Consider the following 17,998-nt stretch of genomic DNA (forward strand, 5'->3'; position numbering starts at 1 on the left):
TACGTTATGTACTTCTCCGACTTGTTGAACTTCTTCTGCAGGTAGCGGGCCGACGTCTTGCTGGGGATTTTGACCATGGACAGCTCCTTGTTGTACCGGGTCATGTTGCACGGCGTCCTGCACATGCAGCTGCTGCTTTCCACGGAGGACAGCTTGGCTTGGAATCGCAGCGACGGCGGCGGCAGAGAAAAGAACACGGGGGGGGGATGATGACAGTTAGCATTGGTTATTACAGTGATACCACCACATCCCCATTTATTACTTCAATACATCATATCCATCCATCATCTACCGCTTATCTCACACGTGGGGTCACTAGGGATGCCGGAGCCTGTCCCAGCTGCCAATGTCTGACCCGGACTGGTTGGCAGTCATTTGCGGAGCCACAGACCGAGATAAACAACCGATCGCTCTTTCAATCACGCTGCGGGGCACTTTTTCCCACTTTTTTCCTATTAACCCTCGCCATGTTATTGGACTGTGGAAGGAAACCGAAGAACTCGGAGAAAACCCACGCAGACACGGGGAGAACATGTGACTCCTCACAGAAAGGCTCCTTGTGAGAATAGAACCAGGGTCCTTCCTGCTGTGAGGCTGAATCGCGAACAGCCGTGCCAACATTCAATTGTTGCAGAGTAATTCTGAGATTTTCAAAGCGCTTAAGAAAAGTACAGGTTGGGGAGCTGGTTGGATCCGTGATTGAAGTATACGTTTAAAATATAAAACACAATTTTGCTTTTAGCTCAGAGGTGTAAATGCAACAGGTGTGTAGGTGACTCACGGTCAAAGTGTTAATGAAGGGCGTACCAAGCCACAGTGCTCCCTGGAGTCCGATAGTTTGAGCTCCAGGGCTCTTTCAGGAGGTTGCACTCGGTAACCGATGCTCTTGGTTCACGCCAAGCCGATACTAAAACAGGAGATCTGCCGGCCACTGATTGGTCAGAGAACGTTATCACTGAGCGCTGTGCAGACACAAGAATCCAGCCAGCAATCTAGAGCTCTGCAGATTGGCAACGCCAACGTACCGCCGCCACCGATTGGTTTTTGATCCACTTGAATTGAGCGCTACATGTTAGCATGGATGCTACTGCGTCTCTTGCCTCAGACGCCGCCGCCTCCTATTCTCCATTAATTATGTGTCTAGTGTGGCCTATAAAACGACATTACGGGAATTTACGCATCCCCATGCTGTGACGACTCCGCTCATATTGACAAACACCGATGAAATAATTGAAAACGCAGCGTGAGTGCGAGGAGTAAAAACCTTACGGACGTCAGACGGCCCTGGCTTCGTGATGTTTTTCCTCAGATTTAATGCCGCAGCCTCATACGGCGCCGATAAGGAGTTCACTCACCTTGAAGCAGGAAGTGATACTGCCTGTTATAACGGAGTGGCAGGGACTGGCTTTTAAACCAACTGCTTGCCCTTTTAAGCGGAAGCCCGAAGCCACGTTTAGTTCTCGCTTCGTGCCCGGCATTTGAAACGCCTGCGGTCCCTCTGTTTTTTTTTCTTCTTCTTTTTCTTCATTAATCTGACAACGGGCTTCGGATTCCGTGTAGTACGATGATAAGGCACGCCACTTTGCGTGGATGCTATCGGACGGCGTTTGACGGCGGCGGCGCGTGTCGGTGCAAAGGGAACCCATGCAATGGAAACTAAAAAAACACACCCCCAAGCCAGAGCCTTAAACAAATCTTTTTGACTTAATGTGCGGATTAAGAAAATGCCAGACTATTCAGGGCTGTGCCTCTGCAGTCGCCTTCGGAAGGACGGGGAGAGAAAGAGAAGAAGATGAATGCCTCTGGGTGATTTACTGTTAAGCACACTAACTTCTCCTCCACTATGATGGTAATGTTGAGAGGAAACCGGCTTTTCAAAGGCAAATGAGCTTCATCTGAGGCACTCAGGCGCCTAATCTTACTCTCGATTTCACCCCTGAAAAAAAAAGTTTTTGGGAGGTATCTCTGAATTTTTAAAACTTTAAAACCTCACAGTGCCTGCGGTGTCACCGGTCCGGTTCTCCAGGAGAGGGGAAACAAGTGGCGGCAGAGGGCGCCAAAGCGTCTACCGGCGTTGAGCGGGAAATGGCGGGTGAGGATGAAAGCTTGGAGTAGCTAACAAGACTGTGGGGTTCTCACTTTCCTCCCAGCAGAGGAGACGCTAACATTCACACACATTTGTGCAGAATGCTGTGCAACCCGAGCTGCTGCAGAAAAGCGACACTGGTTGAAGTGCCGAAGAAAGAGACGGGAAGATTGAACTTTGTCGCCAGAAAATAGATTGGAACGGATTTAAAGTAAAAATACAAAGTGGTCACAGAGGCCATGATAACAGGAGTTGAGACCATTAACTGTATTCATTAATTTATTGTCTTTACTGCAAATTCCACACACAGGGTGATGGAAGGGCTGGCGGCGATCCCTGTAAGAGGCGGGGCTTAACCAGGACGGCTCTGCTATCCATTAATTATCCAATAATTAAGTCTTAAATTAAAAATATATGAGCGGCAGTGCAGTGCTGTTTTTGGACAGTGGGAGGAACATGAAGAACTTGAATGTGCAAACTCCTTTGCTGCCATGCTGCTCCGCACTGCCGTTCACATATTTTCAAAAATCTATAAAACATAACGTTTTTTCCTTTTTATATGGAGGCTTTTGGGACACTGATGCAAAAACATAATAATTTATGAGTTTTTTTTTTTTTCATAAACTCCAGCGGATATAATTTGGTGCTTCGCATCTTTTAAGAATATCAGTGTGTTGTCCTTGTAATGGGGTATAAAAAAAAAAGGAAAAAAAGAGAAAATGCTGAAGATGCAGCCTTTTTTACCCGAGCTGTAAAAACCCTGCGTGTTCTTTGCTCTGATTTTATAGATTCCGATCTTCAGATCCGCCTCCACATTCTACCCTACATGGAACTGTACGTGCCCTTTATCTCCTCGCATTAAACTCATTCATTAAAAGAAGGAAAGGAAAGGAAGAGGAGGGAGAGATAATAATCCTGAACTTCGCAGAGTGTGAAAAGGGTAAAGAAGAAGTTGAAAGGGGGAGAGAGCGCCCTTATGTGTTTGTCGGCACGGTGACGGCCGTTCGACGCAACGCAGCCGACCCTGGCGAGAGGAGGGGAGTTCAGCGGATCACCGTTTACGATTCAAGAAAGAGAAGCTGAGCCGAGGAAAAAGGGGCGCCATCATCAGGGTCACGGGACTGGAGGAGGAGGAGGATCTGATGGAGACCCGGTGGACGTCACAAATCAGGTTTCGACTAATCACGACTATCGGCCGGAGCTGACAGTTTCCCGTTTGTCTTCGCCATGAACGTGATCGAAAAATGACAAATCTATGGAATACACAATTCGGTGTTGGATCAGGAGGTCAGAGGTCACGACCCAGGCCGGGGACGACGAGCTCAGAAAAAAATCTCAGAAGGCATCACAGAACGCGGTTTTCAGAAGCGATTCGGAAATTTTGAGTTAACACACGTGTCGGTGATCGAATATGGAACATTCCTGCCGGTAGTTCAAACCAGAAAGCGAACACAAACAATGCCATCGAACTTTTGGGAGCAAATCATTTTTTAGATCCATAAATTCCAATTTTTGCAGACAAAAAAAAAAGGCAATATTTGTGCCTTCAAGCCGACGGTCCGGGTTCCGGCTCGTCTTGTGGTCCCGCTTCAGCGCGGCCGTTTGAGCTGCGACCTTGACATGCTTTCCATGAAATTGAATTTAGATGAAACCAGATAGAAAATCTTGGTCTAATCTATTGCCAAAGTGTGAGGAGGAGAATCCGGAGTGTAATTAGAATCGTCACACAGCTCGGTGCGTCTGCCTTATTTGGGATAAAACCTGGGATTTAATTGCTAGCGAAGTCCGCCACAGAGAAGCAGGAGTGCAGTTGTCTTTAAATACACGCCAGCCCTTATCTGCCTCACCATCCGTCCATTAAATTGAATTCTCGGCGCCGCCTTCACCTGCCCTCTTGCACAAATACAAATATCAAGGTGACTCCTGGAGCGGGCTTTGCATTAAAGCTCAATGTCGGCATTAAAGAGGAAGAAATCTCAATCCTTGGCTTTGGGGGAAAGTAATGGCTGACCACGACAGGACAGTAATAGCTCTTTTCCCGCGACGCAGCTCGACTTTCCTGCGTTTCCATCGCGGGTAGTACCATTATTGAAAAAAAAACAAACCGTAGTTACACTATAGGTACACAATCCCCTCCAATCCCTACATTGTTTGTGTGTTAAGTGTCTCGTATGAAACAACATCAGGGCACATTTCGGGTTGCCGTGCTGTGACGACCCCGCCCACGGCCCGGCTCACGCCCATCCCCCAAAATCCAGATGGAGGTGGTTGAGTCCGTGTGGACTTACCCAAGGCGGGCTCGGCACAGTCTTTGTACTGCTCTGGCGTGCAGTACGAGGCGTCGCCTGGGGAGAGTTGAGAAGTGAAAATTAGGTGAAAACTCACGACAGAAGGTGATTCAAGACTTTTCTGAGGAAACTGGATGGATGGAGGAATGGATGAAAAAAATATGTAAATCAGGAAATGATGGACAGTTTAGGCTTTCCATTTTATTTGAAATTATTTTATGGTTTGATGTACAAATGAACCACATCAAGTATTCGTGCCAGCTTAAAAGCTGCATCAGTGTTCACAGGCCGCGGCTCAGGTCACATTTCAACAGGGACAATTTTAATGTGTGGATAGAGGAACCCCAGGAAAATTTTAAAAATCAAAACTAACAATCATCTACGAGAATACTTGTATTATAAACTATGTATACAGTTTGTCTTACATAAAAAGCTCAGGTTGCTGGTGGGTTGTATGTGTATGAACAGGTATGTGTGTGGGTGTGTGTGGGTGTGAGAGTGTGCTAATCTGAGCCTTTCTTCAGTCAATCACAGTATACATATTTTTTTCTGTTGTAATTTTTTGTTCGCTAAAATAGTTTAAACAGCATGTGTACGTGAATAAATGATAAATGAATGAATATCCATGTGACACAATTAAGTTGATAAATAGAAGGGACTACTAGACATCAGCGCTCTAAACAGATTACTACAAAAATAACAGTATATGGAGTCATATTTTCTCCTCTCATCTTGGTAATTTTTCTTTTTCTTTAATTTCTTTATTTTAACTACAAGCTGCATCTGAATCCAGCAAGCTTCTAAAAAGTTTCAGGATTATTATTGCATGGCTGAACCCCGCGTCTTAACCATGAACACGTCGGTTCGAAAAAAACAATTTCCAGTCGAGCTGGATTGATCACTTATTGACAGATATGTCTGATTGACCTCCGACACATCCGGGACCGGCGGCGGCGGCGCTCACCGGGCATGTGCACCATCCTGCAGTTGCAGTTCTCCACGATGTAGCGCGTCTCGCAATCGATCCTGCAGGCGGTGATGCTGTAGACCTGGAAGAAGCCGGATTCCAGCGCCTTGGACTCGCACTCTCCCCATGGCGGGGGCAGGTAGGTCAGCTGGGGGGTCGGAAAATGCTGTATGCTAACATCTCGATATTTGAGTGTAACCGAGCTGAAGCTTGAATGCGTTGTTAGTTGAGACGCCGTAATCATTAATCATTTAAAGTGCAACAATTATTTCCGAGAACTTTGTTTTTACTGCACTGGGTTGTTCTTTTGAATTCACCGTATCCGCATGTTTTATTTTGTTCTCTTTTTCAAAACCCATGATTTGCCCATTATTCACGCAGGGAATCTGTATATTTGGCTGAAAATGCAGAGGGTATTTGGCCAGCGTCCTCTGTGAAACGCAGCCGGCGGAGAAAACAATTGGTCAGACTGCAGGAGAAAAACTGTCAGGCGAAGAAATCTCCCCCCGAGCAGCCTCGCGGTTCTGAATGTTCTCCTCCGGCTACCGCGGCACTGCAGGCTGGACGGGCAGATGAGGAGCGACGGAGGGACCGGGCGGCGTTTAGGCCCACCTGCTCCACGGGCGGCTGCCGAGCACATCAATTGCACTTTCCCACCCCCTCCCCCTCCAGCCATTGTCTTTGCCGTGTATTGTTGCCGGTTCTGTCCGCCGCGCCAAAAGAAAACCGACAATCCCTTGTTGGGCCAAATCTGCTCGTTGTTTTTTGGCACGGAGTCCAACTTCTGTTCCCCCCCCCCAAAAAAAAAAAAACAGGCCCGGTCCACCGGAAGGACTCCACCTCTCCTCCAGCTGCAGATAAAAATCTCAGTGCTGAAACTTAACACAATAAATTCAAACACAATCTAAACAGCAGTTAAGGCTGCTGAATATTTCATGGCTTCAGAGCCACCGGCTCGTCCCGGGCGCCGCTCCGACTCGAAAAAAGCAAAACCAACCTTCCGGACGCCGCCGGCAAGTGCAGACCGCGGACGCCGACATGCTCTATATCTGCCACCTCTGCAAACCCCCCCGGCCGACCCGTTCCCCTGCAGTTCCCTCTGATTATTCCAATTAATCAGACAATCCAAGCCTGATATCACCTCTCGCCGCGTGGGACTTTCTGACCCGATTACGGTCCGTCTGATGAAGAGCCGGTGCCTGCGTTCAGCTCGCCGCGTCCTTTATCAATATTTCACGGAGTGATTTTTCCGGGGGATTGTGTTTGGACGAGGTCGCTTCGGTGAGCCGCCCCGGTCGGATGAAGGTCAGATGAGAAGGCCGAGCCGCAGGAAAAAAAAAAAAAACAGAACAAAACGAAAACCCGACTCCCGCCCTGCTGCTAAACGAAGGGGCGTGAAAGGAATGATATGAGTGATGTTATCGTAAAGATTTCTCTTTGTGTTCTCCGAAGTGGCGCTCCCTTGGTTTCGAGGCTGGAGGCAGAGGGAGGGACGGGCGGGAGATCCGCGTCGTATTCAATCGAAAGCGCCCGCCCCGGCGCGGGAACTCGCTCGACCCTCGTCCTTTACACCCCGTGACTGGATCCGGTCCAGCTTTATTTGCGAAATTAATTCATTTAAAGTCTGTCAAAGTCATTCTGGCGAGCAGGCGTATCGGATTGAAGATGAACTAATCACCCTTTTCCTTTTTTTTCCCTTTAAAGCGGGCTCCGCAGGGCTCCGTCCCGAATCTTGGCATGCGATTATTCAGCCAAATTATCATCATCATTATCATCATTGTTATCGCTAATGTCGGGGACTTGTTTCAAAGTGCCCTCCGGGCTTCCGTAGGAGATCAGACAGATGGGAACTTTTTTTTCTCCCGCCTTCCTCGCTTTTCTGGCTGGACGTAAAGTGCGACGACTTTGCATTAATTACCCGGAGCTGAATTTACACCCCTCCGCCCCTGATGTGGGAGGGGGGGCTGTTTTCACAGCTGGCGTGCAGAGGAGGGTCTCGTCTTCGGCCCGACAGTCACGGAACCGGGCTGATAGATGAGCTGAGACAGGAAACCCCGAGGCTCATTACCCAGGACTCTGGACGGCTCGCTCTCTCTTTTTTTTTTTTTTCAACAGAGCTAAATATTCCGGCGGAACGCCGAAAGTCAAAATTGAATTCGGTTTCTTTTTTTTTTTTTTTTTTGTTTGCTTTAGCCGTATCTGCTATTTCCAGCACTATGCTCTAAAACCCAATCCAAATTCAGCGGGTAATATTAACTTCAATCCAGGAGCCGAGGCGAGGGCAGTCCGGCCTCCTCCGCTCGGTGAACTTGGTTAAAAGTAAAAAATGCCCGGGTGACCTCAACCTGATATTTGGCACGCCTAGGTTGCAAAAAAAAAAACCTCTAAATCGACACGCTGTGCAGGACTTACCCTCTGCTCCTGTGTGGCCACAAACGTCTGGAAGCCGGGGGCCACGCCGAAGCCCAGCTCGTGTACGAACGGGGGCTCCGCCTGGCTGTGGATCTGCACCCGCACGCCCGCTTCGAACGCCGTGTCCTCTGGAAAATTCGAAGACGGGACTCGGTTGAATGGAAAATATGCAAATGAGGGGAAATGGGAGTGGGTTGTTGGAAGGGTGTTCCGATAAAACAGTTCAGGGAGCGGAGGAACAAAATAAATATGTTTTTACAACTGCAAACTGCAGCTCCTGAGTCGGACAACCTTTCAGAAATCTCCTCCGGGGCTCCCAGCAAATTGCGTTTGTTACATTTCTTCAGAAGCACTAGAAACGAGGTGGCGCTCCACAAACTACATGGCCGTTTTGGGATGAAGGGGGCACATAGGAATTGTTGCAATCCTGCCGGATGAAAATGCCGGCCCGCCGAGAAGCGCCTCCCATTGGAGCCGGGGTTGGACCGCCGTGGAGAGGTGCGGGTGTACTGACGTGGTGCTTGCCAATCAAAGTTCCGCAGCGGCGGGCTCTGTGCGTGGGAACGCCATTGACGGTGGCTGACTGGGGGGGACGTAAATCATTCTAAGTGCCATCTGCGTCCGCTCCGTCCTTTAAGAACAGCACTCGCCGCCATAAAGGGCCTCGTGCCGCCTTGCATGAAGTCGACGTGGCTGAATCGACAAAATGCGGTTAGCATTTATAGACGGGAACACATGATGCATCTGCCTCCTTTTAGACTGCAGCTCTCCACATGGATTTTTTTGGATGCAACTACAAATACAAATTCAGTGATTCCTTTTTTTTATATTCAACACTTATCCTGAAGTCGGCAGGGGAAGTGAGTTTATCAAAGTGCAAGATCTTTGGTATCGACCAATTATTCAATTTTTGCTCTTTTAGTCTCTGATAATCGGCACAGATATGATAATTATAGTAATTTCCATGTTATTACTGCTTAATAATAAAATTTGGGGGGTTAAAGAGTGAGATTCTTGAGCTTCGTGGTTTTTGAAGGTTTGCGTTGCTTGTAGCGTCCTGTTCCTTGTGTCCCTACGATTATACCATTGAACCTGAACTACAAGCTAACCCATATAATATGTGCATACTGGCATTTCCAACATGCGAGCCAATCACAACTTTTTTAGCTTCAAATAATCATAATGAGCCGTTGTCGAGTTCCAGCTTGCCAGTAGCGCGGACCGCCCACCTTATCCACCTCCCACCGACTCGTGCGTGCTCTCTGCTTTGATTGTTTCATTTTTAAACTCTGAGTTTCACTGCTTTTACCCTGCAGTTGACTTAAGAAAAGATACATATATATATATATATATATATATGTACAGTATGTCAATCATAAAGTCTAAAAGAAGCAGTAGAGAAAAAAAGAAGGGCAGTTCTGTCGAGTTCAAAACAATGACATTGGGAGGGATGGAATGGATGGAGGGATGATGATAATGATGAATGGATGTTGATGAAGAATGGATGATAGATGGATGAGTGTGCATTTAGATAGATAGATAGATAGATAGATATTTCTTGGAAGAGATGGTGATGATGTCTTCCAGCATCTCTATTATTATAGAGGTGGTGGAAGTTTAACTTCTTGTGAGCACTAATGTGTAATTTTAGCGATGGAGAACAAAGGGGAACCTTGAGGAATGGGAAATTTACCCATCCATCATGAGTGTTTCTGCATGAGCCGCTCTTCGCATCTCCATGATAATAGCGTTCTTTCGTGACTCATTGTCAGACTAAAAAAAGGTTAGCAATTGAAGAAAAAAAAAAAAGAAGGGAGGACCATTCTTCTCCTTCAAGGTGCTCGTGCCAATGCTGCAATTTTGTAATTTAACAGTAACAGCGGAGGATCACGCAGTAGCCCAGCGTGGTTACAGCAGATCTAAATTGTCAGAGGATGGGAAACACACACACACACACACACACACATACATACATACACATACACACACACACACACACACACACACACACACACACACACACACACACACGCACCCACACGAATGTTATTTATTGCATTACTTTTCCGAGTGATGTGGCCATGTTTCAAATGGGCAGCTTGTTGGAGGATATAAGAAATATACAATTTGAGGTAAATAAAGGCAGCGGCTCTGCTGTGACTAAAAGGACAAAGTAAGCAATCAGTGAATTGGTGGCAATATACAACCAAACAGGTAAAACGCCACCATGGGGGCGGAGGGGTAAGGCTTTATAATTTCTTCCCTGTTTTGAAAGAAAAATTTAAAACAAATTTGTGTCATAAATAATTCCTTGCGTTCCTCCCATGTACTCGGCGAGCAATAAAAGTGTATTAAAAATAGAACCGCTGTCATAGGGGAGCGCGACATAATTGGTTGCCTGGGAACTCTGGAAAAGTCTGCTTCGCAATTTGAATGTCGGCATGAGGCGGTGGATTAATATGTGAGCCACAATGACGCTGGTGTGTGTGTGTATGTGTGATTACATGCTCACACACACTCAGTGTCACCCTTTGACGACCTGCGATGTGTATAGGAAGGCTTTCCTGTGTTATGTAGCTGCATTGCTTGGGGGTGAGGGAAGTGGTGCTGGCGAGGGGGAGCGTGGTGAATGGACGGGAAGACTTTCATCAACACAACTCGGCAAATCTGATATGAGAGATGCCCGTCCGGTGTTGAAACTTCAAAGGAATTTCCTAAACAGGTCAGGGTGATCTAAAAATATGCTTCAAATTCAAAAATTTGAATCCTTTTTTCATCCTCAGATCAAATCTGAAGTGGTGCTCTAAGTCACCTGGGTTCTTTCAGGGTTCATAAATAACTCCAACTAAAGAGTCTTACAAGTAAATTCTATTTCAGCTGATGTTTCAGAGGAAACGGTGAACCTCAAGGATCAATTTTAGATCCAAGTTGATTTTCCACTTTCTGTAAACATATAAGGTAGTTCGGTATCACGATGAGAACAAGGTTCTAGACTCCCCTGGGTTTCTTTCACGGTTCTCCTACTGGGGTTCTCCACATGTTCTCCCCCTCCCTGCTAACGTTCTCTTCAGGTTCTCCATTTTCTTCCCACAGTAAAAAAAACAATTGGTATTCCAGGCTCTAAATTGTCCGTCGGTGTGAAAGATGGGTTAACAGTTGGATCTTTATATGAATAATGAGTTAACCGCTGTCCTGCTCCCCAATGTGGGGGCCAAGAATGAATGAATTGTAAGATACCTTCTGAACAATGTGTAAAAAGGGGGAAAAAAAACAACAAAAAAACTACGTGCAGAACCAGCACCACCGCAGTGAATAAGACATGAAAAAAATAAATAAAATGAAAAAAGCAACGTGCCTTCACTGCGGCAGAGAAGCAGCAGGCTGCTCTGGACCCGCTCGTCTCCGCATGCAGCAAAATCAAAAAGAAAAGAAGGTAAAATAAAAGGGAGATGCAGCTTGTTGCTCCGAACCGCAACCTTTGGATTCATATTCCCGTACGTCCGATGAAAATCAGTCTTTTAAGGAAAACAACCTCCGGATTGGACGCGTGCGTTGTTCAGGTCGATGGCGAGCAGACCGGACGACAGCATTTTTTTCGGCGACCAACAAGACCAGGTATCCAGGCAACGGGCCATTTGTTCTCTCCCGCCGCTCATTTGTCTTCTTCATCTCTGGCGTGATGTTTTCAATGCTGGTGGAGGATGATGAAGCGAGGTGGAGTGACACGGGCTGCCCTATGGCAACTCGGACGGAGCCACGCGGTAATAAGACTCCGGGGAACCGACGGTCGACCCCCCGGGGCGATTGACAGATGGACGCTATGAATTTTGACGGAGGGTGGGCTGCCAGAATCTGGCCTAGGCTGACTTGGCTCATTTCAGCTAATGAAACCGGGGGAAAAACGGCCACCATAAACTGTAGACACATTTCACATGGTGACGGTGGCGAGACTGCAGCTTGTTCAAATAGTAGGGATGTGTGTGTGTGTGTGTGTGTGTGTGCGTGTGTGTTGGGCGCTCAGGGTCACAGAACCTCCGCCTGTTGTCCTTGAGAAGAACGAGGAAAAAGGTGCATTTCTTGATGATGGAGCCTCTTTGTATCAGTGCTGATGGTAAAATAAATCAGTTTGGCGAGCGGCGGCTAGCATGATGCGGCGCCGGGGGGCTCCGCCGCCCGCCCTTCGCCTCGTTTCGGAAGTGAGTCGGCCGTTTGAACGCACGGCGATCTCTTGCTCTGCTAAACCCTGACGGGACCTGAGATTATGTAAGACAGTGCTATTTATTACCAAGATTATTAGCGGGACCCGATGGAATTTATGTCCATATAGGAGACAGAGTGGAAAACAGCTCCATTACGGCCTCTTCTGAATCAGTTCCCGTACAGTTGCTCTTTAAGAATTTGCTAAAATGAGTCCACTGGGAGCAGATGTAACCGAGTATTTAATTATAATTTAATCCAATGACTCAGAACTGCAGCGGGGAGGTGTGGCTGACCTTGGATTGAGCGTTAGTTACCCCTTAATAACCGTGTAGTTATAAAGAGATGGGATGCTTTCTTATATTTGTTATTCTTTGCAGGTAAACTGGCATTCGCGTGTCTGACGGATGGGCGTCCACAAGGAACAGGTGGTGGTCGGAGGAGGTTCCCGGTTCAATTTTCTCCTCGCTTCTGTCCGTGTAGGTTCTCTTCATGTTCTCCAGCCTGGGTTCTCTAAGCGTGACTGGTCGGATGCCTCTATATGATTGACAGGTGGCTGGTACTGGTCAAGCCCCGTCTTTGGTTTTGATATCCCTGCGTTCAAACTTGGCAACATCATAAGAAATAACCATAAGACTCAAGCAGCGTCTAAGAATAACAATTTTCCAGCGGACTGACGACATACTGTTTCACCTGAAAATTGAATATTCGAGGTAATTAAACCAAAGCGTCCCTTCACTCAAATTGTCGAGCTGCATCGAGGCCGAACAAAGAAAGATCATCTCACGCGTCATAAAAAATTCACATTGCGTTCTACGGCTCCTTTTTTACGAGATACTTTTGAATTTCAGAGACAGTTTCTTGGGGTGCCGCGCTAATTATGTATAACTTCAACAGCGTGACTCCGGAAACATCAATGATGCCGGGGCTCGGCGACGCGCAGGAATAAAGTTTTAATTTCCCTTCAGATTTTCAAAGTTAATAAAATTAACTGATAAATAATTAATGATTAATATTAATAATGAATTAATAGGCTCCTCCAAGCTTGTCGAAGTGCTGTTGAGCAAGGTACTGAACCCCTGACTGCTCTCCTGGCGCTGCTAAATGGCTACCAACTCCTCAAGGTTCATCTACGATGGGTTAAATACAGAGAGGAATTCTCTGCAAGGGATCAATAAGTAAAATCATGAATAAATAAATGAATTTAAAAACTATGTTTGCGCCACTTAATCTTTTCTCTTCTTTTTCCCCTTACTGTCTTTAGCACTGTCGATTAGCACTGAATGTGCTAACCCGGCCGGTTATTACTTGTCAGAATTGCTCCCCTCTCCATCTCGCCTGATATCCAGTCATCGGTTAAAGAGCGCAGTCTACAAGCAACTTGTTTTGAAGACGCTGACAGGTCTCATTACCGTTATCTCCTCCTGGATGAACGGGGGGGAAGCGTCTGAGCCCCAAAGACGGCAGACGAAAAACCTCTCCGGAAAGTTTTTATTCCTTTCCCGCCAACAACCGAGACTTTCGGAAAGCGGGACCGACCCGTTGATCTCGTCCGGTCCCAAGGAGCAACATCCACAACGGATTATCAACACTCCTTCATTTATTCATCGTCTACACTTTGTGGCGGCCGGAGCAGACTCCAGCGGACATTAGCGCAAGGGGTGAGGTTTAATCTGAGCCGATCAGCTGTCGATCACAGCGTCAGCTGTCGATCACAGGGTCACATGTACAGACGTCCAACTGCTCACTCAATTTATTCGCACCTACAGGCAATCTAGAGTCTTAAATAAAGCCACCGACTGATTTTGGACTGTGGGAAGAAGACAAAGAACCTGGAGGGAAGAGACCGTGCAGCTTTTCTGGTCTCACGTTGAACCGAGGACCTCATCACGTCGGGGTGAGAAGGCTAACACCCAGTGAGCACCAAAGTTCCGCCCTCTGCTGCCAGTCAAAGAGTTAATACCGATTCGAGAGAAATACTGAAATCTGAAATGTTCCGCAAACGCCTTTCCATTAATAATAGACAATATAAAGAGTCCAGGTTGTAACTACCAGGAAAGAATCAGATGTTTTTTTTATACCTAGAATCCTTTGGTTGATAAAATTGTAACAGTGCTACCTGACTCAGCAAGAGCCGAAGGCGGTGAGAGAGATCGGAAGAGCGGCTTTAGGTATGTTGAGGTTCCCTACGGAGCCGACGAGTAGAACTGGAGTGCCTCCTCCGTTCGACGTGCAGTCAAGGTATATAAGAACACGAATAAAAAAAGACAAACACTTCCGTTTGAAGTAAGCGAGCTGGTACCTGTGTCTCCCCACACGGGCAGGTACTCGTCCTGCTGGATGTCCAGCATGATCTCCAGCCCGTTTCCCGTCCCGCCCTTCATGGTGGTGCGGAGCGACTTGCCGTCCTCTGCGGCGTTGAACATGTAGCACTTCCCGTACCTGGTGAACACCTGGGGGAGGACACGGAGATTCAGCTTCTTAGTCACATAAACACGGCGCAGCCAAGGAGTACATACAATTTTACACCAGGAGGTAAGGTGTCCCTCAAGTACATGTTAATGCCTATCATTAAAAAGAAAATTAAAGAAAGTTGGCAGGTATGTGTTGAGAACATTTTCACACGATCCGCTGATTATTTTTTTTCATAGTCAGTATTTTATTTTTCCCGTAGCGAACGTCACTTCTCGCTTCAGTCCTTGCTTGTTAGAGGCGGCAGAAGCATATAACATCGAAAATTTTACAAAAAGACTTTCCGTGCAGAACCTCAACAAGTACTCAAAAAAAAAAAGAAAAAAAAAAGAAAACACAATCTGCATCCCTTTAGACTCCGAGAATGTAAAAATCCAACAGTTGGAGGCGACACATGCAGAGAATGGTTTCCTCTCTGCATTCAACAACTTCCTCCACCTTGAGCCAACATGTGGCCTCGGGTCGCTGATAAATATTACATAGAGTTAAAATTACAGGGTATGGCTCTATATATTTAGAAGCATAGGCACTGTACGTGTGTGTGTGTGTATGTGTGTGTGTGTGTGTGTAATATAGGCAGCAAACTATCTCTCTATCTATATATTTTGATGCTGACTTTGTACGCCTGAAGAAAACCACTCATTGGAAAAGGTTGACCACTGGATGTTCCCTCCAGGAAAAGAGAACTTGTTAATTTTTTTTTTAATTACATGGCAACGTATACGGTGTTCTGATCATGTGACGGTACCCAGCAACCGTCGAGGCTCTGACGGAAAACGTTATGACACAAAAAATCGTGCGGTTGCCAGAAATGTCGCCCGCGGACGATTATTTTCTCAGCTCGAGGCTGAGCGAGGATGCTGAGATATATCAGCCTCTGTCCTCGTCTGTCACCCGCACCTTGTCCTGCACAATTTGGCCGTCCTTTTCCCGCAGCGCTCCGATTACGGTTACCGCGCTTGCCAGCTCCGCCGACCTCATTTAGATAAGATCTCATCTGACGGGAGTGGAGATAATGAAAAAAAGTTTATATCCATTAAGTGAAACGCATGAAGGCAAGTGTGTTCGGGGGAGGAATCTTATATCTGGAGTTATTCCCTGAAATTCAGCATCCCGTCACATATAGAGAGAACCAACCATTCACCCCTAAAAGCCCTTTACACAACCATTTAGACTAAGACTAAATGCCCTCGTGCACAGTTAGACGTTTCCATGGCACTAGAGCAGGAGTCGGGGTTCAACCTGTCAATGCCGTGCTCACCTGTCAATCACAGGGCGACATGTAGGACTAGACATTCAGCGGTCGACCCTCTCAGTCGTCACATCTACATCACAATTTAGTCCACAGTGCTGACGGTTTTTGCACTGGGGGAGGAAGACGGTGAAGCTAAGGAGAACCCAGACAGGAACCCTCTTGCCTCGGGGCGACAGTGCTAAACCCTGCACAGCTGTTTCACCCCAAGACAACATCCCCCTCCCCCCATCCGTCATCCTCTTGCCCTTGTTGGCGGCGCTCTGTGCTTTCATTTTTCATTTTGTTATCTTTTTCACCCACAGAGGACATCAGGTTTGTTTTCAGGCCGGCAAATCTAATGTCCTCAGTTGTAATGTGTTATGTTTTTGAAACAGCCAACAAAATAAAAAAAATAAATAAAAAAAAAAAAAGGGAAAAAGCAAAGCTCCAGAAGCAGCCGATCTTTTCTGAGATGAAAATAAAAAGAGACGGCCCCCTTCCCGAAAACAGACAGAGGCCTTCTCACCGCCGCTTTTACCGACGTGATTGATTGACTGGCTAATAACAAACTGCCAGAGCGGTGGCACGAATAAAGAGGAATATAAAGTACCATATTACAGGTTCAGTCACCTCTGCGAAAAAGAAAAAAAAAACAACCCACAATGAGGCAGATACAGTATCCCAAGAAAATAAATGATACGGCAGGAGTTCCCGGAGCATTGCGAAAAGAACATCAGATAAATATTAATGGCCCTGTCACTTCTTCTTTCCTAGTACAACATGTACCCCTTTTTTTTTCGTGGGTTATCCACTCAGACAAAAGAGGTGGCGAGCGGTGGAGGTCCGGTGTCAGGACTGTTGCTCCCGGCATCATCGGGGAGCCGGTTTCTCTCAGCGGAAACCGGCGACTGCCGCTAATGAACTTCATATACGCAGCTTCCCCAGCCCTCCGCGGGCTTTGTTTAACCCCTGCATGGTAATTGTTTGGATACTGTGGCAACAAGTGCTATTATCAGGCCGATGTTCACTACTTGTTGTGTATATATACGCGGGTTTGAAGCTGCCGGTCTGGACGTACCCTTCTTTGGCTCGTGGATGAATATATTTATCTTTCTCGACGCGATTGATTCCCCCCGTGTCTGCCCTCGACATCTTCCTCGTCCCTGACGATCAAATATGGAGGGATTGCTTTCTGGGAGGGGAGGTGTGTGACGGGGCGATGGGGCGCTCGCCTCTCTTTCGCCGCTGTTGTCAAGGCTGATGCTGTTTGACAGACGGGTCACGCACCCGGGTCAACATCACATTAGACCTCCGCCAGACGGAGTGGCTCCTCCCGGGCCTCTGGACGACTAACAAACACCATGACAGCCACGTTCCTCATCTCACCCGCCCTTCCCGCTACATCAACGCCCTCGCCCTCGCCACCGCCTCGCCCGCTCCGGATCTGCCGCCTCAGGTGAAGCTGTCAGCTGGGAGGAGGTAATGAAGTCTCAATGTCTTAACCCCCATCCTCAGTTGGTTTTCCAGCAAGAGGGCAAATACATGCCGTTTGGTTCTCTATGTCATTTTCTGACAGTCGATCTTCACGCCCCTCACACATGGCTGCTGACCGCCGCTAACAGGAAGCGGGTGTAGTCTCCACCACACTGGGCCAAATTACTGCACTACAATCGGGTATTTTCCTCTCGTGCCCCCACGAGAGACGGTGATCTACACATGAGATGCACGGATGGAGCTTCATTAAGCGTTTTAACACTTTCATTCAGGCTAGGGTGACACAGCCGCTCACCTCCAATTAAAGAGACAACCTCTGCTCCTCCCCGACATAGACATTCAAACGCTTTAGAAACGGCAAGAGACATAAAGCCAGGTGATGTGTATGTGCTTTCAGTGAAAGACCAATATATATACATATATATATATATATATATATATATATGTATATATCAGTTTCCATGGTGACATCACGGAACCTGGAAACAGTAGCTGCTGCCAAGATGCGGCTGTTTTACATGTTGAGCTGGAGCTCAGTCTGACATATGGGACTGCTCCGGGCATCCCTTCAGTTCCAGCGCGTCTGGAGGAGTGTAAATAAACAGAGGCGTAATCGGCCAAACATTTTACCCGTATTCTGTCACTGGAGAACCATTTAAGGCGATCGTTTCTGCTTGGTGTTTTTTTTTTCTACCCCGCGTCAAAACTGCCTGGAGTTCGATCCCCATCAGCCTCATCGTGAGGCTATTTCAGAGCGCAAAAATGCCCCAAAAAACACAAAAACACTGTTTTTGACCATTCTGATCGCTTTGTTTTCGTTTAAATCCTGCATTTCTTTGCGATTAAAC

General features: G+C 47.0%; 1 protein-coding gene across 2 annotated transcripts in view; it reads right to left on the reverse strand.

Annotated features, from left to right (window-relative positions):
* asic2 (acid-sensing (proton-gated) ion channel 2) overlaps positions 1 to 17,998 on the reverse strand; it is a 301,381-nt gene that overhangs the window by 5,500 nt on the left and 277,883 nt on the right. For both annotated transcript variants that reach the window (XM_086175926.1, XM_086175925.1), the window contains 5 exons: positions 14,253 to 14,403; positions 7,754 to 7,881; positions 5,339 to 5,489; positions 4,375 to 4,431; positions 4 to 157 (listed from right to left, as the gene is read on the reverse strand). In XM_086175926.1, the coding sequence (XP_086032052.1) occupies positions 4 to 157; positions 4,375 to 4,431; positions 5,339 to 5,489; positions 7,754 to 7,881; positions 14,253 to 14,403 (641 nt within the window). The remainder of the gene's footprint in view (positions 1 to 3; positions 158 to 4,374; positions 4,432 to 5,338; positions 5,490 to 7,753; positions 7,882 to 14,252; positions 14,404 to 17,998) is intronic.

Source organism: Fistularia commersonii, chromosome 28, assembly GCF_037954325.1.
Source record: "Fistularia commersonii isolate RoL2024-O1a breed Wild chromosome 28, RoL_Fcom_v1.0, whole genome shotgun sequence".
In the NCBI taxonomy this organism is placed as follows: Eukaryota; Metazoa; Chordata; class Actinopteri; order Syngnathiformes; family Fistulariidae; genus Fistularia; species Fistularia commersonii.